This window comes from Malaya genurostris, chromosome 1 (assembly GCF_030247185.1).
Source record: "Malaya genurostris strain Urasoe2022 chromosome 1, Malgen_1.1, whole genome shotgun sequence".
NCBI classification, from domain to species: Eukaryota; Metazoa; Arthropoda; class Insecta; order Diptera; family Culicidae; genus Malaya; species Malaya genurostris.
Window position 1 is genome coordinate 78,430,353 of NC_080570.1, and position 27,748 is coordinate 78,458,100.

A 27,748-nucleotide genomic window follows, 5' to 3' on the forward strand; every position below is an offset into this window, starting at 1 on the left:
TCGAGGAGCATCCCGTACGGCTATAATGTGATTGTCCGACTTATGCAAGCCATTGCAGTCTATCTTGTTTCCCAAACAACTGAGAACTGGAGTGGCGAATACACACTTGGACCGATTGAGCCGAAAGCCATAATTATTCAATCGATCGAACGTTGCAGCTAACGCGGATAACAGATTGTCGAACCCCTCAGCGAACATATCATCGAAAAAAAGTATTACATTTGGCATACCATGAAGAATACTTTCCATACGTCATTACAAAATTGCAGGAATGTTTGCTGCTCCATACACTTGGGCGAATGAGGCCATGAGTTGGTGTATTCAGAGTGAGAAACTTGCGAAATTCGTCATCGATCGGTAAATGCGTATATGCATCAGTAATGTCCAAGTGACAAAACAAATTAGCTCCTTTTATTTGATTGAATATCATTTCAATTTTGGGGATAGGATGTTAATCTACAATCATTCTAGGATTGACCGTTGGTTTATAGTTTCCCGTAATTCGTAAACTACCATTTTTCTTCAAAACTATGTATGTGGGGGAAACCCACTCCGAATACTCAACTTTCTCGTAGAAACCTGAAGCAATCTTTCTATCTATTTCTTGAGCGTACTGATTGCGCAAAGCGAATGACACATCTCGAGATTTTGCAAATATTGGAGAGGCTCCAGGTTTGAGATGCACCCTGGCCGGAGGGCCGACCAATTTTCCTGGGGTTTCACTGAAAATGTTGTTATAATCTTTAACAACTGATCAAGACGCAATTCCTGATTGCGTGACATCTTTAGCTCACTCGAAGTTATAACACATGGATCAATAAGGCCCGAGACTAAAGCAGAGATGGCGCTCGTAGTAAACCAGTAACCACGTCTTTCTAGAGTACTAACCTTTGCTTGAAACGGGTCAAAATTTTAAGTCGATCCGATCAGAAACAGCTGAGTTATCGAGGTTGGAGTAAAGTCGTTTTGTAGTTTGTCTAAAAAATGGAAAAAAACCGAGTTTCGTGTTTTGATAAAACATTGTTTTTTAATGGGTAAAAACACCGTGAAAGCGAAACAATGGATGAAAAATGTTATCCGGACTCTTGTCCATCAAAAGCAACGATTTGTCTGTGGTTCGCCGAGTTTAAACGTGGTCGTACCGATACAAATGACGCGGAACGCTCGGGTAGACCTGTGGAAGCCGTTACACCGGAAAATGTGAGTGAAGTGATAAAAATTATAATGAAAGATCGTAAAGTGAAGCTCCGTGAGATTGCTGAGATGACACAGATATCATATGGAAGTGTATTTACTATCCTTCATAAAAAAGGTTTTTTCCAAGTGGGTGCCTCGATTGCTTTCGATGGAACAAAAACAGCAACGAGTCGATGATTCAGAAAGCAGTTTATCGCTATTTACTCGCAACAAAAAAGATTTCTTGCGTCGTTACGTGACCATGGACGTAACATGGATACTTCACTACACTCCAGAGTCGAAGCGACAGTCATCTGAATGGCGCACAGCTGGCGAAAGCCGTCCGAAGCGTCCGAAAACGCAGCTGGCAAAGTCATGGCGTCAGTTTTTTGGGATACGCATGGCGTGATTTTCATTGACTACCTCGAAAAAGGTAAATCGATCAACAGTGATTATTATATTGACTTACTGGTGCGTTTGAAGGAGGAAATCGCAAAAAAACGCACATGCAGTGAAAAAAAATCCTTTTTCATCAAGACAATGCACCCTGCCACAAGTCGATGAAAACAATGGTGAAATTGAACGAATTGGGTTTTGATCTGCTTCCCCACCCCCCATACTCGCCAGATTTAGCCCCCAGTGACTACTGACTCTTTGCTGATCTTAAAAAAATGCTCCAGGTAAAAAGATTTGGCTCAAATGAGGAGGTCATCGCTGAAACTGAAGCTTATTTTGAAGCGAAAAATAATTTTTTTTATAAACATGGTATTGAAAAATTGGAAAAAACGTTGGAACCATTGTATCACCCTAAAAGGTGATTATGTTGATGAATAAAAAAAATTTGCAAAAAAAATTGGGGGCTCCCGTATCCAGCTCCATAGCAAGGTTATGTTCGTCAATTTTAACGTTGATAATTCGCTTACCTATCATGGCGTCATCATTAACTTTATTCAAGGAATGCAACCCATCAATGTCTGCTTCCGAAAGATCTTCTTCTACCTGATCGGTGGATTGATCGGAATAAGGTATTTTCGATTTACAAACTTTCGCGATGTGTCCTCGTTTTGCACATATGTAGCACTTTGCGTCACGAAACTGGTACTGATTCCGCAGATGTTGACCTCCACAAACGATGCATGAGCTCTTCTCACTGGCTTGTTTATATGGCTGTCTTTCTCTTTCCAATTCAATAGAACGATATCGAAGTGAGATGCGATTTTCTCTTCTGGTTTTTAGTGTCTCGTATCCAAATGCATTTGTTGCTTCGGGTACAAACAATTGCATCGAAGCTCTCACGTCCCTCGCAGTATTTCTGGTTGCCTCTAGCATGATTGCGATATCGAATGCGGCATCGAAAGTCACTGGACTCCTTGAGACGATTTCATCGCATACTTCTTTAGATTCTAATCCGTGTGGCAGCTGCTCGATAAAAATTCTGTCCAAAAAATCATCGTATTCGCAGCTGACAGCTTCTTGCTTAAGTCGAAGAACAAATTGAGTGATGGATTCAACTTTTTCCGGGACGATTTGTCGAAATTTAATGCTTTCCACATATTTATTTTTCATTCGATCGTAGTGCCTGATTAGCATGTCACGTAGACTAAAAACTTGAGAGCGTTGTTTAGCTCGTTTCCCATGTGTACTCGGGCGTAATTTGCAAAATGTACCTCCGGAATGTAGCTTAGCTGCAAGGCCCATTCAAATCTTTTGAAATAATCGGCAGATCCCTTCAGATGAACGGTGTTCTGACATTTAAAAAAAAACTGTTTTAATCCACCTAGTGGTGTAATGATGCCTTTCTCATATCAATCATACCATCATATATAATACTGTGGTATTCTTCAAAATAATTTTCTTCGATTCATAAAAAAATAACCGAAATCGGTTTTTTTGACCGTCTACTGATAAAAACTATCAATTGGAAAAGATTTGAGGTCGATTTAGAATTTTTTTTAGGGGTTTTCCCCATTTTAAGTGATGGTAGACAATTTTTAACACACTTTACCCTATATTTCTGGATCCGGAAGTCGGATCCGCATGAAATTCAAGAATTACGCATGGGACCTTAGGACCTTTCATTTGAACCTAAGTTTGTGAAAATCGGTCGCGCCATCTATAAGAAAAGTTAGAACACATATTTTCTTTTTTTGCACATTTTACCCCATAACTCCCGAACCGGAATTCGGATCCAAAAAATATTCATGAATTTTGTATGGGATCTCCAGACCTTTCATTTGAATCTAAGTTTGTGAAAATCGGTTCAGCCATCTCTGAGAAAAGTTAGTGCACTTATTTTCACAATTTTTAGCACATTTTACCCCATAATTCCGGAACCGGAAATCGGATCCAAATAATATTCAAGAATTTTGAATGGGACCACAAGACCTTTCATTTGAATCTAAGTTTGTGAAAATCGGTTCAGCCATCTCCGAGAAAAGTTAGTGCAAAAAAACGTTGCATACACACACACACACACACACACACACACACACACACACACACACACACACACACACACACACACACACACACACACACAGAGAGAGAGAGAGAGAGAGAGAGAGAGAGAGAGAGAGAGAGAGAGAGAGAGAGAGAGAGAGAGAGAGAGAGAGAGAGAGAGAGAGAGAGAGAGAGAGAGAGAGAGAGAGAGAGAGAGAGAGAGAGAGAGAGAGAGAGAGAGAGATTTTGCGTACTCGACGAACTGAGTCGAATGGTCGGTTTTCACAGTGATTGCATAACCTTTCTATATGAGAAACAGAGATGTCTATCTCCTCTGTGTGACGAAGAGCAAGCAAAATTTCTCCACTCGCACTGACAACTTCAACGAGAGCTCTTCTCTTTCACATTTATACACCACTGTTGTGTAAGTGTGCACGCATCATGAGTGCGTTTGTTTATTTCCTTTTACCTCTTCCACTGAATCGCACCAAAGTGCTAGAGCATTAGCTAAAAAATTCTCTGAGGTGGATGCAGATACTTTCACAGAGGTGTACACGCCGGTGAGCACTCTGCTGTATGGTTTTCGTAGATGAAGCGTGGACACGCAAAATCAGCAAAATAAAACAATTTATCGTAAAATTTTCGGTTTTCCTGGCAAATTTTCCATAGCAAGGCCAGATCTACTCTCTATTAATTGAAGTTCACAGAAGTGTTCGCTCATCATCACGCGCCAGTGGTCACTTGGGTGTATTTAGACGAGAGCGCGTGTGAGCGATTTATGCGAAGAGAATGTGTTTCACTCGCGCCAGCTGCTTTAACCACAAGCACACACTCAAATGCTGTCTATTCGACACTGAGAAGAAGTGCGCTTTACTCTTTGTGCGGTGCTTCGTTTTTTTCATCGTCGGTGTTGCAAAAATCTGACTCTAGCGTGTATAACTCTGGTGAAATGCCATCTCTGGCTTGAACGACCAATATCGATGAGATCCCCTAAAATGAATTACGGGAAAGATGATGATGATGGTCAAAGTAGTTCAAAAAGGAAACGGTTGGCAAAGGTTGACCGTGATTTGGTTTACAATTTGTGGTATGTAAGACGAACGATTTGCATCGGTAATATCTATTTGATTTATTGGTATTTTAAGATAGATTGAATTATTTTGGCTCTGTTTCGAAATAAGTTGAACTAGAATATATTAGCCTTCTTTGTAGAAGGAAGACCTGTTACATATGGCAATTTTCAGATAACCTTTTGGTTCAGTGTAACATAAATATCAAAATGTAGAGAGTAGTGAAATAAACGACTAGAAGCTGGTATACATGTTCAGACGGCTGAAACGTGAGTCTACTCTTACATTCCTCTTAGGGATGTCGAAAATTTCGAATTACTCGATTATTCAATAATCGAGTATAATTTTGAAACTAATCGATTGAAATTTATTCGATTATCTGGGTTATTAATCGATTACTCGATTATTACTATGGGATTTTTTTAATTATTCGATTAGCTCAATAATCGAATATTAGTTTTAAGCTATTCGATTAAATATTATTCGATTATCAGGGTTATTAATCGATTACTCGATTAATCGATCGATATTACGACATCCCTAATTCCTCTGACTTTACAAGGGTATTGTTCTCAAATGTAATTAGATTAAAAATCGTTATAAAAACAGATCACGATGTTAGTTTTCAAATGTGTTTGCACTATATTTATTTTATTAGTTACCATTATGCACACTAAAATTATGTTTCTATTTAATAATAAGTTGTTACAACATCGGTCGATATTGAATTATTCTTTGCCGTGTTCACCAACGCAAACTTTTTACAACATACTGTTTGCCAAATTTATTAGCAGTCAGAAGTGGCCCTTACACGAAACAACTATATTGACATGGTGCTATCAAATCTGATTTAACATGGTAATCACATTTTAATTGATATCAATGCAAAATGCATGAAATGCACTATCGTGAGTGTGGTCAATATTACGGGTAATGCCTCGTGTAACGTACACTTGATGTGACAGTTGTAGTTGAAATCGGGAAAATCTGCTACCGTTGATTCTCACAGTGTTTGGAGTGAACATCCATGTTTATCTGGCTCCTTGGAATCATTCAAACTGCACCGTTTTGGAGTATTCTGGTGGAGTTATATAGATGTGAAATTTTAACATAAAAACGAAAGTAAAGACTTTGCAGCTTTTTATAATATTCTATCCAAACACGATGAAAATAGTCTATTGAAGATGAACGAAAAATATTAACTGCTATTTGTCGCACAAAGTTGCTGCCTCCTCTCATAAAATAATCATTTGATTCCATGCTTCAAAAATTCTCGCAATCGTGGAAGTCGCTAAAATGTTTTTACTCCAGTTGACAGCCTCATTTTATGGTGCGGAAATACCACTATATCATGTATTTTAATTGTTCAAGATGCAAAAGACAAACTTTCTTATTGTGATAAGATACGATAATGTTTATATTTTTTTTTCGTTCAAATTCGTCGGGGTACCATGAAGAATACAAAAGCACACAATACTTCATAGTTTCAAAACTTTGTCACTAACCCCGATGAGATTTTCCAATGTTTAATTATATTTGGTAAAATGATTAAATTTCTAGTACATTGTTATAATTTATTTCAATTTTTCATTATGCATTTTTTCCATTTATGTTTAAATATCATAATTTTATAAATTTCATGTTACTTCCGTGTAGCTGATTCGCTCGCAATTGAATAAAATCAAAGCTTAGATTAAGGTATAATTATAAAACTACTAATATTTGAAAATACAGTTTTGTATACTTTCTAACCTTCTCATACACATAAGAACAAAAACATTTAAAATCCATCAAATCGTAAAAATAAAATATTCCGTCATTATTTTCATTTTCATCTTTTAATCAAATCGTACAATCGTTATTGACATAAAATTTCCTCTCCATGTCACATTTTCAGTTGTAATGTTCATAAAGTATGTTGTTCACTTCAACCGAAGCCTGTGCACGATTGCGCCTCGTTAGAACAGATAGATAATTTAAAGTTTACCCACAAAGTCGTCGCTTCAGCTCAACGTTAATTGTTCAAACGTCACCCGAAATGGCTTAGAAGCGCCTGTTAGTATTTCCAGCAGTTTGACGATTTTGATTTTGATTATTTCTGTTTTGTTGTTGGTTTTGAGATCCATCAAATCGCTTTTGACCGCCGAAGTTTCCACCGCTGTTGTTGTTTCGATTGTTCTGGTTTTGACCTCCAAAATTGTTACGGGAAGTGTTTTGATTGCCACTGAAATTGCGATTACCGGAGTTGTTTCCATAATTACCATTACTGGAATTGCCGCCAAAACTGCGGCCATTGAATCCATTCGACAGGTTTAGGTTTGATATGGTAGAGTCAGCATTATTGAACGGATTGTTATTACCACTGGCCAGACCTTCACCCAGATTTTTACCCGATATAAATGCCAAGCGTAAGAGATCCTGTATAACTTGCGGATTGCTGAAATCATTGTTGGCATTATTCAAGCCAAAATCGTTGCGGTTGCCAAAATCTACAAACAAAATACGTTTCATTTAAATCAAATAGATATAGTTTGTATAGAGAAAGTGCATCTGAAGTGAATTAATTATTGTGAATTGTTAATGTCGTTTTCGCTGAAACTGGCGCAGGATAGTTTCATTAAGCAAACACTGTTCACGAAACTGAGTTGAGTTCACTTAGCAACGGGGTTGTGAACAAACCCGATATGAGGTTCGAAACTGACTCGATTTTCAGTTCAATGATGTTGAAACTAGGTTCGAAACTGGCTACAAACCAACGGTTTGACAGCAGTTAGCGTGAAAACTGGGTTAGGTTCGGCATCAATCGAAAACGACATAAATATCACAATCCCTAATGATTAACAAAAATATTGTTATAAGTCTTGTAATTCAAAGATTTTTAGAATATAGTAATTGTTAGACTGAGGATTACACTTACTCTGATCTGGTCCGTTGAATCGTCCACGTTTGAGTGGTGGGGGTCCGCTAAATCTATTGGACTGTACGTTTTCCAGTACTGCTGGGTTTTTGTCTATGATTTCTTGCATTGCCAGGGATATTTTTTCATCGTTTTCTTTGAAAATTTTGCGGTTGACTTTAGTTGTCAGCGGTTCAATACCACAGCGAACTGGTTTTTCATTATCTGACAGTTGAAGTACTTTGTCACAAACTTCTTTGTCACGAAATTCAATGAGAGCAGTGTTTCGATTACGCTTGACCACACACTCAATAAAACCGAATTTACGGAACTTTTCAAACAACTTTTCTTCACTGACTCCTGCGTTTCAAATTAAATTGAATGTATCTATGTCAGTATGCAATTAGTTTCTAGTTCAAAACTTACCAATGGTCAAACGTACTAATCTAACCGAAGTTTCTGGATTAAAATACGTATCCTTGCGTCCTGGAAAAACATGAAGACATCGATTTTGAAAGTGCTTTCCATTAAAGGTTTTAATTGCATCGGTAGCTTGTTCACGACGAGCGTAATAAATCAACGCAGCCATCACCATTGATGTTTGGCTTGTTTTGTATGCAGGAATATTTGGTGAGAAGATAAATTTGATGTGTCCACCGGCACTAGAGAAATAATCTCTCATATCGCGTTTATCGGCAGTATAAGGAAGATTCGACACATAAATAGGCCACAACTTAGCCAATGGCAGTGGTGGTGGTCGCATTTTGGACTCTTCGCCATCTTCCAGCAACTTCTTGACGTGAGATGGCTTCAAGTCAATAACTGAAAAACAAGGTAAGCATTTCGAAGGTTACATTATCTTACACAAACAAGGAAAATACTTACTGAGTGGACCGTTGTATCGTTTAACACAAATTGTTCGCTCCTCAGTTTCTTTGCTATCTGGTTTAGGAACGGGAAGCTGTTTACATTCCAAAGCCGCCTCAACGGAATCTTCATTTTTGAAACAGATTATTGCGTGCTCATCGGCACATTTGCGTCGACTAACAAACTCTATTTCACCAAACTGCTCAAAATAGTCATAAATAGTTTCCTCAGAAACAACTAAAATTTAATATGTAGTATTAAAAAAATAACAGTGACAGTAGAAAATAATGTCACTCACTTTTATCCAATGAAGTAAGGTACACACTAGTTTTGTAGTTTGGAATAAGCGCAGCAGTAACGTGGAGAGCATGCACACGTTTTCCTTCGAAAATTTGCTGATTGAGTGATATCGCTGCATTTCTGGCCGTTTCTTCATTCTCATAAAAAAGCTGTGCTACAGCTCCATGACTATTATTGATAACTTTCACTTCCGACAACGTACCACTTCCTTCTACAGCTTTTTTAAGTTCTTCTTGATTAGTAACCCAGCTTTCTGGTAAATTGATCAAAGAAACGCGGGTTAGGTTTCGGAAAAACAATTTTGCTGCTCGCCATATCTCAATGTGATGGTCTAAAATATATATAAAAATTCAATTTTCAAAGTTTTCATGTTTAACTTTATTTGGTTTACTCTGATCATGTCCCGTTAGATCATAAACATTAACTTCCTCGGTGTTGAGCTCCTTTATGGCAGCCTCTTTTTGTTCTTGTGTTTTACAGGAAATGTAAGCCAGAGGATGGAATACCAAAACACCGGTTATCTCGGTAACATCTTTAAACTTCTCATAGACCTGTTCCTCGGTAGCATTATCGTCAACCACATGAACGAAAACATTTTTCTTTATATTCCAGATTGCAATATATTCAATATGCATTCGGAGACGTCGGTTACGAAACATCGAGCCTTCCATGGCTTTCAGAGCTTTTGTTGCCGTATCCTTGTCCTTAAACAACAACAAAGCTATGGTATACTTCAGGTAATGGAAAATCTCAACATTCTCCACAGTGAAATCCTTAAAGTGCTCTTGCAACTCTTTCTCAGTCACATCACTAGGCAAGTTACCAACATTTAATTTCTTGCCGTTGTCTGAAATAATACAATAAGAAGTATTAATAATAAATTGATAAAAAGAAATGGATCCAGAATCGATTTTCTTGCAGGATTCATAGAAATATGAGTGTTAAAAGTTTCAATTTCAAGTGTGAAATTTAGACAAAATTTACAAAACTCTTCACGTAAAAAAGCTGAAACTTTTTTTAAACAACACAAAAGCGAGCGTAGTGATATACACTAAGGTCTTTTTTATGCGGTTTTGTATGCGACTTTAAAATATATATATATATATATATGTGTGTGTGTGTGTGTGTGTGTGTGTGTGTGTGTGTGTGTGTGTGTACAAGGATATATGCATAATGTGGGATACTTACCTGAAACATTTACTTTCCAAGTTTCAGTTCAGATAATCTTATTTTTTCTTTCTAAGCTCATCGAAACGTTTCGTTAAGTGAGATTTTGCATAATTCCATCATTTATTGGAACGTAGATCGAAAAAATACAGCTTGTAACTACAGTAGCAACACCTAAATAGTAATTATTCGTTATTAGTCCATTAGAAAGTTTGATATTACAAATTAATCATCACAAGACCACAGTTTCGTCGTTTAAGAGTTGAAGTTGTTCTGTACAACTATTCCAATGAAGAAAATATTAGCCCTAGTACGCTCTCGTGACTTTTTCGATACGGAAACGCTTTCATAATGTATATTTCTACCTTCTGCGTTTTTAATCATTTCATTGAAATGTTCCCAATGTTACATTTGCCATCAATTCTGCAAGTGTATTGAACACTTATTCTAAAACTTAACAACAATCCAACAGAACCATCCAAATTATCCTCATTTTTCAAAATGAGCGTTCATTGTGCTGTTATTGATAACAACTAAGAAAGCTCCGATGCTTTCTGATTAACTTAAAACTTCAAAATCGCTGGACGAGACATGGGGTGTTTTCAATTTCCACAATGATTCTGTACGACTTTGCTTTGTTTTGACTTCGACACTAACATTAGCATAACTAGAATGAAATCATTAAACTTTGACGTTGATGTTAACGTCAAATCCACAAACAAGCAATCGAGTAAGAATTCATATACATAAAAACTTCAAACTTGCATTTATTTTGGGACCGCATTATGAAACTCGAAACAATTTTTGTTCTTCGAATTGGTTTCCTAATGCCCCTGTTCGCACATTACTTCCGAAGAATAAATTAATTTGCACCGTTCGTGAACGAATGTTGACGTTGTTCGTTGGTAAATAGAGTTTTGTTTGTTGGAGTGTACACTGATGCAGCTTAGCAATACAACATCTTGTATTGCCTACCATATTATTAGTAGTGGGCGGTTGCCAACATTGACAAGTTAAACAGTCAATTGCCTCACGTGAATTATTATTCGTATTATTAATGTAACACGCGCTCTCAAACGAAATACCCGTATGTACTTCTACTCTACTCGTATTGTTTCTTTCTCCAAGTATCACACATTTCGGGTTCGGTTCTATTATTCGGATTCCGTATTCCGTTCCCTGTGCTTTACGATTGCCCACAGGTTATGGACCCAGTTCGGAGAACGCGAAAAGTGTTACGAGTGCGGTCGTGAAAATTGTGAGAAACTTTCGGATCTCGTGCGACCTTTCACAGTCGGTGATTAGTTCAATTTATTGTGTTCTCGCGCGTGGTCTTGCAAGGAACAGCAAGATGGCTGAAAGTGCGAAAATTTCATTTCCCAAGCTGAATGCTAATAACTGGTGCTCTTGGAAACAGCATATGGAGTGGCTGTTAGAGCGGGAAGGTCTTTGGGAAGTAATTAGTGAGCCCAAACCCGACGAAGAAGACATTACTGATGAGTGGAAAATTTCAGATAGAAAAACCCGCGCAAATATAGGACTGTTTCTTGAAGAGAGCCAATTTAAATTGGTGAAGAATGCCGATAGCGCCAAGGAAATGTGGTGTGCTCTTCGTGATCATCACGAAAAAGCGACAATGTCGACCATTGTTTACTTTCTCGGTCAGTTGTGTAGTGCGAATATGTCAGAAGCAGATGATATGGAAGTGCATCTATCAAAGATGGAAGATCTTTTTGACAAATTAGTGGCTGCTGGTCAAATAATGGAGGAGCCTTTGCAAATAGCGATGATATTTCGTAGTGTTCCTCAATCGTACCATTCTCTAGTGCAAAGCCTGCAAAGCAGGGCCGACGAAGATTGGACGGTAGCGTTGGTCAAAACGCGTTTACACGACGAGTATCGACAGCGGCAGCAGAGAGCGGAGTCTTTCACTCAAGAGCCGCGAGCATTGAAATTGGATGCAGCTAAAGATAAAATTTGTTTTTATTGCAAAAAGGCCGGTCATTTTAAAGCAGAGTGTAAAAAATGGATAGTTAAGAAAAATGTCAGTGATTCCGGGAAAAAGAAAACTGTCAAACTGGATGGTGACTGCCAGAGAGCATAGCAAGCTAAAGGATTAGACGGTCCATTTTTTTTTTAGCTGGAGGTGAGTGCTTTGACGGCTGGGTTATTGACAGCGGGGCAACCAGCCATATGACAAGTGATTCTGGGTTTTTCTCGTCTTTGCGCACGGTAGTGGAAATCGTATCGAGATTACTCTGAAAGATGTACTCTTTGTGCCGGATCTGGATGATGGTTTAATTTCCGTGAGCCGTTTGGCTGAAAAAGGATTCTCGGTGTGTTTCGGTCCTGTTAAATGTCTAATAATGAATTCAAGTGGTGAGACCGTGGTTATCGGAGACAAAGTTGCAAACCTTTATCGTCTTCGTACGTCGAAGTGTTCCCTGAAGGTATCTGGGAAGCATAACGAACGGTGCCAACACATCTGGCATCGCCGGGTAGGTCATCGTGATCCAAATGTGCTGAAGAAGATGGATTCTGAAACGCTGGTAAGTGGATTTAAGCTTTCTGATTGCGGCGTTCGAGAGACATGTGAATGTTGCCTGAAAGCAAAGACATCATATTAACAAGATATTCAGCTCTCACATTTCCCGAACAAATCATTGGAAACATCCTTTTTTGTGAGCATGTCGCTCGCAGGTGAGTCCGCATCGAATCTCATACATAGAAGTAGAGCAGAGAAATGTCAAATTCGTGCGCGCCAAAATAGCAGGGCTGCGCACCCATACAATTGACATGATATGTTGAATGTGATGCCGTGCGATGGCGTTGCTGAATTGAAGATTGATTTCGCTCCAAGCTGACAGGGTCTGCTGGAAGGCAAACTTGCTCGAAAGCCTTTTCCACCAGTCATGCAGCGTAAATCGAAGCGTGTGATGTGTGATTTAGTTCACACAGACCTCTGTGGACCAATGGAAACCATAACCCCATCTGGCAATCGATTTCTAATGACACTTGTTGACGATTACAGTCGATTTACTGTTGTTTTTCTCCTGAAGCACAAAAATGAGGCCGCGCTCAAGATTATGTAGTGTATGTAAGGTGGGTTAAGAATTTGTTTGGATGGAAACCTCTCGTCATTCGTTCCGACGGTGGAGGTGAATATCAGAATCGAGAATTGCGTGAATTTTATGCATCAGAAGGTATTAAACCACAGTTCACTACTCCGTATACACCACAACAAAATGGTGTGGCAGAGCGTAAGAACAGATCACTCCAAGAAATGGTAATTTGTATGTTAGCGGATTCCGGATTGAATAAAATATACTGGGGTGAAGCTGTGCTAACAGCGGCATATTTACAGAATTGTTTGCCCTCCAGAGTAGTACATAAAACCCCTTTCGAATTATGGAACGGTGCGAAACCCGACTTGTCCCATTTAAAAGTTTTCGGATGCACTGCATATGTACAAATTCCTTCTTCAAAACGTTTAAAGCTGGATCACAAAGCGGCAAAGCTTACTTTTGTCGGATATTCGGATGAACATAAGGTATCGATGATATCGTTTCGTGGATACATCGACAAATCGTGTGACGATCAGCAGAGATGCTAGGTTTATTGAACTCGGTGATGGATCTGAGGAAGTTTGTCAATAACGAGAAACAACTACAGAAAGTTTCTGTAATGAAATTGAACTTCCAATAAAAGATGATGTTACTGAAGCGACACAGTTCGAAGCTGATGTATCATCTAATGAATGGGGCGATGCAGATGATCTAGAACCTGAACCAAACGATGTTAACTTACGGCGCGCGGAGCGAAGTACTCGAGGAGTGCTACCAAGTCATCTGGAAGATTTTGTCGTTGGTGTGGCGGTCGGAACGGTGGATGAACCTACCGATTACCGTGAAGCGATGCGCACTGAAAAGTGGAAACAAGCAATGGATTCGGAAATGCAATCGCATGTGCAGAATACAACATGGGATCTTGTAAAATTGCCAGATGGGAGGAAGGCTGTCGGATCACGGTGGGTATTTAAGCTAAAGCGGAACGAGCAATGCAGGATTGTCAAGCACAAGGCCAGACTGGTAGCACAAGGTTTCTCTCAGCGCTGGGGAGTGGATTATTTCGAAGTTTTTGCTCCAGTTACGCGGCACGAGACATTGCGAGCAATGCTGGCGGTAGCATCAAAGAACAAAATGTATTTAAGTCACTTCGATGTTCGAACAGCTTACCTACACTACACGGCACAGTTGAAGAAGACATTTATATACGTCAAGCTCCTGGCTACATGGTCAAGGGAAAGGAGGAGTACGTATGTAAATTGAGAAAAAGTATATATGGACTCAAACAATCAGCACGTTGTTGGAACCGCGCGCTTCATTCAGTTTTGATTAAGTTAGGACTCAGGCAAACTGAATCTGATAATTGCTTGTATGTATGTATGTATGTAAAGTTATTATCGAGGCTTATGAGGGGCTGGCGGAACTGTTGGATATAACGAATTTAGGAGCAGTGAAGCACTTTCTGGGTTACGACGTTCGTTGCGACAAAGGGATATACAGTATTCAGCTGACCAGCTACATCGAGGAGATTTTAAAACATTTCGGCCTTGAAGATTGCAAGCCTGTGAAGACTCCGATGGAACCCGATTACATGAAAGCAGACAATTTAGGCAAGCCTTTCGATAACACGACACAGTACCGAAGTTTGTTAGATGCATTAATCTATGTGGCCGTTACTGCTCGGCCAGATATATCAGTGAGTGTCTCAATTCTCGATCGAAGAGTGAGTGCGCCCACGGAAATGGACTGGAATGTTGCACAGCGAGTAGTTAAGTACCTCAAGGGAACCAAAGAGATGCAGCTTGTGTTTGGTCCAGGAAACGGTTGGAAGCTAGTCGGCTATTCGGATGCCGATTGAGCTGGTGATCAAGATAGTGGGCGTTCAACCACAGGTTTTGTATTTCTTTTCGGCTGTGGGTCCATTGTCTGGACAAGTCGAAAGCAATCCTGCGTCAGCTTGTCTTCAATGGAGGCGGAGTATGTCGCGCTCAGCGTTACTGTTCAAGACCTAATCTGGCTGCGACGATTGATGATTGATTTGGGAGAAAACCTTACTGGTCCAACGGTTGTTTATGACGACAATTAAAGCTGTCTCAGTTTCGTTAAGGGAGAGCGATTAACCAAACGCTCGAAACACATCGACACTAGACAACATTTCATCAAGGATCAATGTGAACGTGGTGAAGTAAAACTATTGTACTGTCCTTCGGAGGAAATGACTGCCGATGCTTTAACTAAACCACTTGGAGGAATCAAGTTTCGGCGACTACTGGGACAGTTTGGATTGGTGGATGGCCAAGGTCATCATTGAGGAGGAGTGTTGGAGTGTACACTGATGCACCTTAGCAATACAACATCTTGTATTGCCTACCATATTATTAGTAGTGGGCGGTTGCCAAAATTGACAAGTAAAACAGTCAGTTGCCTCACGTGAATTATTATTCGTATTATTAATGTAACACGCGCTCTCAAACGAAATACACGTATGTACTTCTACTCTACTCGTATTGTTTCTTTCTCCAAGTATCACACATTCCGGTTTCGGTTCTATTATTCGGATTCCGTATTTCGTTCCCTGTGCTTTACGATTGCCCACATTGTTAACTATATTGGAAGCCTATTATAAGGTTTTAAAAGATGACATCACAAATGAACTTGTGACAAATAAAGTTCATTTTTGACATTTACATTTCTAATTAGGTTTTGCACGATGACGACACAAATGAACTGTCGATGAATCAAGTTCATCTTTGACAGTTGCCGTGTACTTGTTTTGTTTTGCGAATTGAAAAATAACGAAAAAGTGCCTGTTTAAAACGTATTCCACAGTGAAAAGAACTAAAAAGATTGCCCTATATGTGTTTTCAGCATCAAGGAGCGATATATGTATAAATCTGTTGAGTGTGAGGCGACTTGCGATTTTTACATTCGAACGATGAACTTCTGATGAACTTTTAAACTGTAAACAAGTACACGTCGACTGTCAAACAAAGTTCATTCTGTTCATTTTTGGGAGGTTATGTCATGTTCGTGCAAAACCTAATAACACATATTCCAATTAGAATGAACTTTTTAAACAAACCGTTAGCTGTCAAATGATGTTATATATATGGTAGCGGGTCATTTATCCGAAAGCCATTTCGCCGAGTCGTTTCGCCGAATGCCATTTCGCCGAGTCGTTTTGCCGAATGCCATTTCGCCGAAAGGGCCATTTCGCCGAAAGGATAATTTAGACGAAAGGGTAATTTTGAATACATAAGATAATTTATGAGAAAACTGCAAATTCTGGTTATTCATCAAAATTATCTATTTGTTTTATGTCTCCTGAATAATTGATGTTGCGCAGCCACATAACCGAAGCGAAGATAGCTCAACGGCACAAAGCCGATGAGGCGACGCCAGCTGAGTTGGCCACCGACCCGCCGTCGGAAGCGGCGGCCTTTTGCATACAAACCTGTAACCGCCTCGTTTGTCCGGTCTACTCAAAGCTAGGTTTCTTTGCTTCGCTGCCGCTTGTTCGGATAGCATAAGAACAAAACGATGTGACGATACCGCATTAGATATTTTTTCATCTGCATTTAGCTATCGGAAAATACCGCAAACAATTGCTTTTTAGATACACTAATAAAATCGACAAGTTTTATTGGGAATTCGATTCAGAGAATCATGAATAAACCTACAAAAATTATTCAAGTCTCTGAATCATTTCAGAAGTACGATTGTAGGTCAACAAGACGGGAGTAAACACAATTATTTTTCTTATCTTTTTGTCGACTTACTTTACTATGGGGCGCTTTTTCAAAATTAGCCATATGAAAGAATGGGCAGAACTTAATCGTGAATATCTCGACTTGTATTAATGGCAGCAACATAATTCTTTCACTATTTCATCAAAAATATGATCAGGAATTTAGGATAATATTTTGAACAGTGTGAGATAATCACAAGCAACTCAAAAATTAAGTTTTCTGAAAATTTTAAAACAACGCGGAAAATTCTTTACTTTTGCTTGGGTTTTTCGCGCAAGGACGACGATTTTGAGGTAGTCAGGCACATATCTTCAACTGAACGTTATAAAAGGGGAACCGTGATCGAAAATCGATCATTTCTTCTTGTGCGTTGGATGAAAGCAGACGTCGGGGCGAGAAGACGCATTCAAACAGAGGCATCGGAGAGCGCATCTTCTGCGTGGTTAAAAACCTCAAACGCTCAGGCTCAGGTAGCAACTCTCATTCGAATTCCAGTCTTCAAGCCGAGAGGACGCATTCAACCAGCAGCGATGGAAAGTGCACCTTCTGCGTGGTTAAAAACCTCAAATGCTCAGGTCGTAGTTCTCATTTGCCTTCCGGATGTATCGGTTTGTTTGCAAAGCTAGTTTCAATTCAAGCAAGAACGATTGCATCAGCTGATGGTGCTTTGCATTGGAGAAAGAAAACAAGAAACGAAAAGTAGACAACATTATATAAAATCAGCCATTCTAATGGCTTTAAATGTTATCTAAAGAACTATTAACTATAACTTCTATTCAAATCGAAGGTAGAAATCATCAGTTTAGTGAAAATCCAAAATAATTTGATTTGCTTCATGCATTTTTCGCTGTGCGAAAATCGTTCGGGATAAATGTTCCGAACTGTGCTAAATATAGTAGAGAATTCCACAATTTGGTCCTTCTAAAAGTCAGAAATGAATCCTGTACAGCATCTTGAAAGTTTCTTTCAATGAAATATGCAAATCCGAAATGAGATAATCGACGTCAAAAATCGTTTATCGAAAATTTTAGTAGTGAAAAGGGGGAAAGTTTCGCAATTCACACAATCGATCAACTATCAATTCGAATTCGAAAGTGTAAAGAAATCGTGTCAGTTTTATTCGTATTCACGACATCCAGTTATGTCTCTGACATTACACACCCGTACTTTTTTGCAGACAAAATAGGACACTGCTAGCTCTTAATCAACATTTCAATTATATACAATTAAAAATACATGGCTATGAACATTCAAATCAATACGTAGATATATTTCCAATGAAATGGTGATATAATATTAATAATTGATACAAAATTTACTGAGCTGTAATTGTTCAAAACCTAACCACATTTCTACGTGTATTTTTCTTGAGTTTATAATTCGCACTCCTATATAGAAAACAAAAATGTGCGATACTGTAAGTATCGAGACCAAAAGTATTGATACTCGAGACCAAAAGTATTAATACTACAGTATCGCTCTGATGCTATATCGATATTAATAATACCCGATTCTTGAAAGAAAGTAGCGATACCTCAAAGTATCGACTCGGTATCGGACATCCCTACAGTGGACTCGTCAGTCGTCATGAGAGCGCTGTTCGAAGACCTCACGCTTTTGGAATGAAGCGAGCCGAAGAACAGTCGCTGCCGCCACACACCGAAAGCCTGCCAGAGGAAGTCGTCAGTCGTCATGGGAGCGCTGAGCCGGAATTCATTGTGAGTTCCAAATGCACCTACTGATTCCACCCGAAATGGATTGTTTCATCTTTGGAATCCAATTGGAAATCACAATGAATTCTAAGTCAAATTTCGGACGAATATACCGATTGTACACGCCAAGAGCCATCTCAGTTGTTTAAATGCAAATCTTGTTGTTCGTGACAATTCAAGGCACTTTTCAGTTCCATAGATCATTGTTAAGAATTTTCTCCATTTCATACCAAAACAGCGATGCCAGAAGTTAGTAGCGCCATTTCCGTAGATTAATTTTTCTCGGAAACTCTCCCTGTGGAAAGCTTTTTTTTTGCTCGCCAGACTAGACTAGTTCCCGTAGTTCTCCGTTGATATATTAAAATTTCCGATTTCCAAAGAATAAATCCAATTTCTGTAAATTTTGTCTACGGATCCGTAGGTCCGTAGAATATCGTCAAATCCGTAGATATACGGAAATTTTCGTAGATCTGACATCGCTGTACCAAAAGCATCAAACATTCGATTACGACGGTAACGCTATCTTGAAATGCGAAAAGGGAAGTATTGATGTAGAACACAACTATATACTAGTAAGGGAGTCGTTTCGAAATATGCCGTGCGAAACAGGGTTGCCACATATACAGATTAATCTGTATTTTGTTTTCCTGAAAAATGAAGACAAACACGAGAAAAGGTTCTAAATGCAAATGAAAGGTTCCCTTTGTTTATTAGGGTCCTATCGGTAATCCCTCTCTCTAACTCCTTACCTACAATAACGACTGAACCCATCGACTTTCGATCTGTAGTTAAGAAATTGTTGGAAAATACAGGAATATGCCGTCATAATTGAAATAGTAAGTAAAAAAAGAGAAGCTGTCATTAGCATTGCTGACTCCTTGAATAGCACTGTTTATCATAGACTACTGGACGACTATAACACTGCTGGTCTAGTTCAATTGAATGATCATTACAACAACAATCATCGTCTTCTGGATCTTTGTTTTGCCAGTCAGGAGCATTCGATATTCTCTTGGCCACCAGCAATGTTCCACTCCGTTCATCTTTTGGTCCTCATCCTACGATTACGAGTGCTGACGTTAACAATGCATTTTTGAAACTGAAATCATCATTAAGTTCCGGCCCTGATGGTATTCAGTCATTAGTGTTGAAAAAAGGCTGCAGAAGTCTTCTTGTACCTTTGACAAAACTGTTCAACCTATCTCTCCAGCTTGGATTTTTCCCGAATCTTGAAAAAACTCTTACGTTTTTCCCGTTTATAAGAAAGGCGATAAATCCCTTATTTCAAACTATCGAGGAATTGCTGCATTATGTTCAGTTTCAAAACTAATTGAAATAATAATCCTGGTCTTCATAACTCACAACTGCTCCAGTTACATATTTGATATTCAACACGGTTTCATGCCTAAACGGTCTACATCTACAAATCTTGTTCTATATACATCATATATCATTCGATCTATACAAGCGCAACATCAAGTTGATGCCATCTATATAGATTTCACTGCTGCATTCGACAAGTTTAACCATCAAATTAAAATTGCAAAGCTCGACAGGCTTGGATTTAGCGGCCCTTTTCTCAATTGGATGGAATCATATCTGACTGGTCGTAGTATGACCGTGAAAATTGGCGACTGCGTTACTACATCATTCATCGTGAGCTCTGGCGTTCCTCAGGGAAGCCATCTAGGACCATTCATATTTCTGCTATATCTAAATGACTGAATTTCGCATTGCAATGTATGAAGCTATCATTCGCCGACGATTTCGCTGTTTCATCTCATCAAAGATCTGAAAGACTCAAATTTCTTAAAGTCACAGCTGGATGTATTTTCCAACTGGTGCGACGCCAACAGAATGGTCCTGAAAGCCTCCAAATGTTCCGTTATCTCCTCTCGTAAACGAACCACGATCACGTATGAACACTATTTCGCAAGCTGTACTAAAACGGGAGACATCAATTAAGGATCTAGGTGTGTTATTGTTTCAAATGTCACATAGAATATACCCTCTCTAAGGCATTCAAGATGCTAGGTTTCATCTTTCGCATCTCAAAGAATTTCAATAACATATACTGCCTGAAATCGTTATATTGCGCTCTAGTTCGTTCGACACTGGAGTATGCTGTTGTTGTTTGGGCACCATATTACCAAACTGATAAGCTGCGCATTGAAACTGTTCAGCGCAAGTTCATTTGTTTTGCTTTGCGTCGCCTGCCCTGGAGAGATCCATTGAATCTCCCAAGCTACGAAAATCGATGTAGGCTCGTACACCTCGATTTGCTATCTGTCCGCCGTGATACACTGAAAGCTGTTTTCGTCGCGGACCTCATCCAATCTCGAATTGATTGTGCAGATCTCTTACAACAGCTAAATTTTGACATTCATCGGCGTAATTTGCGGTTTAATCCCTTTCTTAGAATTCCTCGTGCTAGAACTAACTATGGCTTTAATGAACCGTTTTCGAGTATGTGTCGCGTATTCAATACTTGCTCTGATGAATTTAATTTAAATGTATCTCGTAACACCATTAAAACCCGTTATCTCCGAATCTTTTCCCGCTAGTTTTATTTAGATAATTAGACAATATCAATAGTTGTTAGTTAGCTTTGTAGTTTAAATGAGGGTAATTTAAGATTTTTTTATGTATCAGTTGGACAAATGTTATCTCTTGATACAAAGATGAGAAGGTTTTATGCCTGCTGGAGAAGGAGAACAAAAATCTCAGCTCCAGCGGGGGTTTCCCTTGCTCCTTAAAAATAAAAAAAATTTAAAAAAATAATAAAATAAAATAGCATTTGGGACCATTTCTAATGTTCATAGAGAAATACAGATTTAAATGTTGCGAAAGGGAATAATTGTATAACACCGCTAAAAATCCACATTTGTTTAAAGTGTTTGGAAAGAGCGGGATTAAAAATTCAATTTTGATTGGAAGCCGACATGGTATGTTTATGCTAAATTTTTCTATCGTGTCTGGCATATGTTTTCAAAATAGTTTTTGATTATAACGGTTCTGAATCAATAATAAAATAATAATAATAATAAGATATTATTGTTATTATCACTGTTGGTTTCCCTTGATGTTTAATTCGAGCCAGATTTTTCGATACTAATTATGAAGTGCTAGTGATAACAGTTCTTGATATATTCAAATTCCTTTCTATCCATTATTGTTGATTAGCTTGAATCCGAGCTGAATAATCGATATTTTGAAATTCATAAATGGATTGATTTTATGGTTTCAAAATTCTTTATGAAACATGGCCATTTGTAAATTATTATTAGTATTATTTTCAAAATAATACTAATAAAAGTCTTAATTATTAATACTTTTATTATTATTATTATTATTATATTTTTATTATTAAAATGACTATTGCATATTCGAGACCGTCGATACATTTCAGAATAGACCATTGCAATTGTCTCTTACTAAAATTTCATGAAGAATCATATATCTTCGTATTCAATAGTTTTCAAATAAATGAACTACAAATTTGTTGTACCAAATATAGGCAATTCGTTCAAACAATTCCCCGGTAGTATAAGTGATTCAATCATACTATCGCAGGTGATCCTTCCATCATCAAAGAATACTGTTGAATTTGAATGTATACATAATTTTAATCATTAAAGTATTTAAGCATAAAAAACTTAATTTGAAAGGTTTAACGCTGCCATAGAATAGATCTATCACATCATCTTTTACTCCAGTTAATATGATGCATGCTTTTGAATATGTTAAAGCTTCTGTTTATTCACGTGTACGGAATAAGGAAAGTTTCATAATGAATAGGCACTGGAAGATGATAAGCCTGATTGATAATGTTGCGCAACACGGTTTGCTTCAATGCGTGTGCTGTCCAAATCTTGTTTTCACTGTTTTCTAACTCAAGATTCAGGTTTAAAACTGAAGAGATTCGTGTATGCACAATAGACGCTGAAGAACGAACAATATTATTTCATTGCTTCGCCACTAATGTAAAAGAGAATGAGAAGGATTCGTAGTGTCAGTAGAATCGTAGCACTAGCCATGCAATGATTCTGTACACTTCGAATCGGCTGCGAAGTCTGTTGAAACAGAAGGTCAAATTTAACTACAGAAACGTAATACCAAGGCTTTTCTTAGATTCACTAATCCATACCAATATGAACCAACCCCGTCTGTTCAGAAGTGGCTGCCGAATGGTTCATTTGATGAACCATGAAGCGAATGAATAATGCTTACTTTTATTAAGATCATTCGTTTTCCAAGCACTGATGGTAGCGGTACTCCCGTTCATCTTTCATGGTGAGATGAAACTAGGTGCATTCACTTCAAGTAGTCGCTATAACAGCAGTATTGAACAAGTTTCGAGCTGTTTCTTTTGTGGTATTGCTTCATAGAGCAGAAGCAAATATATTGCGCCCAATTCGTTAATTGAAAGTCAAGTAATCGGCAAAATATTATGGTGACTAATAATATGATACAAAGGGGAGTTTTAGGAGTTTAATCCCCCTACTTCCTCCTCTGAAACTCAAGAAATTATTTGGGAAGACCGGGGCTTGATCGGACACAGGGTTAAATCGGACAACTTAAATATCTTATTATTTTTAAATATCTTTTCAACCTGCCATTGTTTCGATCCATGGACTGACTTTGTAAACGGCGCGATAGGGGTTTGGGACAGACCGAGCAAGCCGCCCGGAAAATTTTAGTTACGAAAAATCTAGCAATGAATACGATTCAAAACAATTGGCACCGACCAAAGCGATGAAACTCTCAAATTCAATGTCGTAGCACTGCAGGGACTTTGCCGGGCGGAAAAGGTGTGGAAAACCAAGCATCGAGCATATACCTCTCACCACAGCTGTGTTACATCTGGTGTACTAGGAACTGGCTCATAGTGTAGTACAATACACGTCAGAGCGTGATAGAATGGGAACCAATCAGCGACAGCATGTGTGTTGAAAATTGAAGACCGTTTCTGTAACTACAGCACTATCAACGTACACTGCCCGCATGAAACAAGACCCGATAAAGAGAAGGAAGCATTTTACGCGGAGCTGGAACGAATTTACGACAGCTGCCCACTGCGAGATGTGAAACTCATCATCAGCTACATGAACGCTCAAGTAGACCGGTATCATGTTATCATCGACGGACGATTCGTCTCCGACGTCATAAATGTCCGTATCTACCGCAGTGCAAACATTGATTCGGACTACTATCTTGTCGCGGTTTGTTTGCTCTCAAAACTATCGATGGTGCACAACACTACGATAGTACACAACAGCTACGTAGCGATCTGCCGAGGAATACGTCCATCATGTCGTTAGTGCTACCAACGGAAGAGCTGCTTGGAGCAGCGACTTTTGAAGATGGCTGGAGGAATATAGGTACGAGGTTATAGAGTCGAGGAAATGGTTGGTTTGACGGCGAATGCAAGCAGTTAGTCGAAGAGAAGAATTCAACAAAGGTGAGGATGCTGCAACACCGCACGAGAGCGAATGAGGAACGATACACACAAACCACGGAAGTTCTATGAGAAGCTGAACCACTTACGTAGAGGCCACATGCCACAGGCAGACACCAGTGGTAACCTCCTCACTAACGAATGTGAGATGATCGGCAGATGGAACAGTACTACGAGGAGCATCGGAATGGCGAAACACAAGATGCAAAGAACGATACAGAAATCAATCGTCCAGCCGACGACAGATTCCCAGCACCTGATCTGTCGGAGATAATTGAGAAGTTCAGCAAGATGAAGAAAAACAAAGCCGCGAGCAATAACCAATCGCCAGGTGAACTTTTCAAACAAGGATGAAGTACTGACTAAAACGCTGCATTGGATGATTTCTAAGGATATTCTTCTGCAGGAATAGACGGAATGAGTGGTTTGTCCCATCTACAAAAAGGGTGATAAGCTTGACTGTTGCAACTACCGAGCAATCACATTGTTAAACGCCGCCTACAAAGTGCTCTCCCAAATCCTTTGCCGTCGTCTATTACCAATAGCTAAGGAATTCGTACAGTCGTACCAAGCGGGATTTACTGGGGTCCACACCACTACGGTTCACATATTCGCGATTTGACAAATACTCCAGAAGTGTCGCGAATAAAACGTAATACGAGAACAGCTATAACAGATTATTCACGAATACGGTTTTTCGGATAAACTGACGCGATTTATCAAAGAAACGATGAATAGAGTGATGTGTTACGTCCGAGTATTTGGGACGCTCTCGAGTCTCTTAGAGGACTACGGCAAGTTGATGAACTATCGTGACTCTGTTTAATATTGCTTTAAAAGGTGTACAGGTGAATAGCGATGATCGAAACAAGTGGTACGACCTTCTGAAAGTCCGTACAGCTTTTTGGTTTCGCTGCCGATGAATATTGTGACACATAATCTAGAGAAGATGATGGAAACATACATCAGACTGAAAGCATCGCATCGAAAACAAAATATATGAGAGGAAGAGGCTCTAAAGAAGAAATACCTCCCACCACGAATATTGATAGACGGTGACGACATCGAGATGGTTGACGAGTTGGTGTATTTGGGCTCACTAGTGATCATACTTCTATTATAATGTTTATGACACTGCAATATGTAGCTCATTTATCACAATTACAGTTTTCATACGAACTATTCATAAATTCCACAGCATATGAGAGAAGTTATGTTTGTCATAGAAACTTCGCAGTATTCAAAAAAATTTCGTATGAATTTCATAAGGATTTTTTTGAAATTTCAATATTCGTGATTTAATAAGGCGGGCTTATGACTAGCGTTCGATATTCTTGTGACTAAAAACCATACTATCATTATGAAATTCCATAAGCGGACCTTACACTATCATTAAAAGTGTCATTACTAAAAAATAATGTCATTTTTATGAACGTGTAATGGTGCAGTAATGACGAGATTTCTATCAAATTTGAAATACATCATTACTTAGACATCATTAAAAATGACAATAATAATGCTCGTGTAAGGGCCGCTATATATTTTTTGTCTGAGTATGGAACACGGAAGGCGAAACTTACGTAAATAAATGGAATGACACTTTCACCTCTTATAGTTCCTTTTATTACTAAGATTGAGATTTTTGCAGAATCAAATTTTTTAGGCAAAATTGTAGCATTTTGAAGCATTTGTTTGTAGGAGAGAAACTCAATTTGTTTACATTTGTAAGGCTGGTTTAGGTTTTTTTTGAGCGTGAATCACTTCAACAGAAAGACCAAATTGAATGCAATTTTGTGTACATGTTTACATATTTTATCGGTAACAGTGAACTAGTAAGGAAGGTATTACACTGATATTTATGATGGCATTCCAATAAAGGTGATGAAAATTGATTTATCGTATCATTCTTTATGCCCGTTTTAGAATCCTTCGGAATTATTTTTTTCATTATTTTGCAATGCCTCTACCTTGCTACATAGATAAAAATTCGTTTTCAGGTTGAGTTGTATTTGGATCCAAGTATTTCTCAATTAAATTTTATTTATTTAGAGTAAGTTTACCAATCGAAATTTTTTTTAATGAATACATCCAATCTATGTCAATCGTCTGGCGCGCACCATTTTGAGTGGGTACAAGTTATTCTCATACATAGTTATAACAAGTCAATACAAATGATGTATTTCACGTCCAATCAGAAAAAAATCTCTATTACTAACATCAAAACCAAATAATAAAATGAAATACATAACAATACTGCTTTTTTCGATGAAGACAAACTATCCACAAGTATTGCAGAAAATCATAATGGCGTTTTCTCGATCCATCGGCTATCTTAGCATACTCGAAACTTACCTGCGGCTTTGTTCGAAGTGTTCTCCGTTGAAGTCATTTTTACCAGCAAATAGCTACGCAAGCTTATGCAAATTAGTGGACTGAAAATGTAGAATGCAGTTCTAAAAGTTGCAGAATATTTGAGAGTTCAAATTCACTGGAAACTATAATTATTTAGTAAAACAAGAACGTGAAAAAACTGTGTACGCGTTTTGACAACTATACTGCCCGGCATAGCATTTATGATCAGAGTTGCCAATGCTTCAGATTTATCTGACAATTGCCAGATTTTTCTAATTTCGACAGAAACTCTTACAAACAAGTTTCGACTTGAACAAGTTCTTTTGCCAAATTTTGAAGATTTCACCAGATTTTCAAATTTTTTGCATATGAAATGCCAGATTTCTCCGTTTTTTTAATAAACTTGAAACAAATGGTTCAAAATCGTCGAATAAGTAGAAAACATCGAAAATATATGCCTTTAAAGACGGCGTTAGAGCATTGAGGTTTCTATGCCCGGTGAAAAATAAACGGCTACCTTAGTGAAAAATGGGTATCCAAAATATTTCCTGGCGAAAACAAAACAATATGTAAGAGCGATTCAGACGAGGTATCAGGCGTCTATCTCCGGCGTAAAACGGTCACGGAACGACAACATTAAATGTAAACAATTCATGTGGAAAGAAACAACATCAAGTTCACGGAAAATTTTGACGTCGGGTGGTGGAGATCCATGAAACCGATGGATGAAACTATCGTGTGTTATCTCGTAGATAGCGAAATAGACAAAAACAAAAGTCTCGAATCAGTATCGTGCAGCAGAATGGATGGGTAGAAATAGACTCGTGATCATTGTATGTGTTGCTGTTGAATTTGTTCCCGTCGATACGGGACTGTTAGTGAATACCGTGGTGGCTAAGTACAGCGAAGCATGCTTAGTTTTCGTCCAATCAATTGGACTTTCTCTTCATGTGTTTTCACATGCAGGGTAGTTTAATTGGTAATAACAATTTCCCCGGTTAGGAGTTAGCTACGGGTTCGAGTCCCGTCTCTGCGGTAACATTTTCGCGGTTTTCATTATATCATTGTGTTCACATGTCGATTTTCCAATCTGTTTCCCCGTTAGATACTGATCATATTAAAACTAGCTCAAGACGGCTCTACATCTTAACGAAGACTAAAACAAATCGTTCAATCACAATTGCATTTGTGGTTGTAAGTAAGCGGTCGGAACACTCAATAGAGAAATTGAAGCCTGCAGACATTTTTTTTATTTGCTTGTGTGTCAACTTGACAGGGCTGGGATCTATAGAACAGAGAAGCCAGATCTGCAGATTTGTCTGTAAACAAATATATATCAATATGGATCACTTTAACGAATTCAATACAAATCGAAAAGGACATCACAGTAACACCATCTCGTGACGCTCAAGGCTATTAGTTCAGTCAAATTTAATAGTCTGCGTTTATCGTGCACCCAGAAGTGAAATGTCACAACTAATTGAGCATGATGCCCAA

General features: G+C 38.5%; 2 protein-coding genes across 2 annotated transcripts in view; both read right to left on the minus strand.

Annotated features, from left to right (window-relative positions):
• The window catches only part of LOC131440541 (protein FAM50 homolog), a 347,038-nt gene that overhangs the window by 258,129 nt on the left and 61,161 nt on the right, over positions 1–27,748 (minus strand). The gene's annotated exons all lie outside the window — the stretch shown is intronic.
• LOC131440539 (uncharacterized) lies at positions 5,304–26,466 on the minus strand. The gene is made up of 7 exons (XM_058611907.1): positions 26,252–26,466; positions 9,140–9,595; positions 8,747–9,079; positions 8,467–8,685; positions 8,008–8,403; positions 7,603–7,941; positions 5,304–7,174 (listed from the first exon to the last, which is right to left on the minus strand). The coding sequence occupies exons 1-7, from the start codon at positions 26,286–26,288 to the stop codon at positions 6,729–6,731; spliced, it is 2,226 nt and encodes a 741-aa protein (XP_058467890.1). The 5' UTR covers positions 26,289–26,466; the 3' UTR covers positions 5,304–6,728.

Bases quoted from the DNA above. Each gene is read 5' to 3' on its own strand.
- LOC131440539 (XM_058611907.1), bottom strand. From the start codon at position 26,288: ATGACTTCAACGGAGAACACTTCGAACAAAGCCGCAG. The intron at 9,080-9,139 runs GTAAACCAAATA...TATATATTTTAG, and splicing joins TCTAACGGGACATGATCAGA to ACCATCACATTGAGATATGG. The intron at 8,404-8,466 runs GTAAGTATTTTC...CTTGTTTTTCAG, and splicing joins ACGATACAACGGTCCACTCA to TTATTGACTTGAAGCCATCT.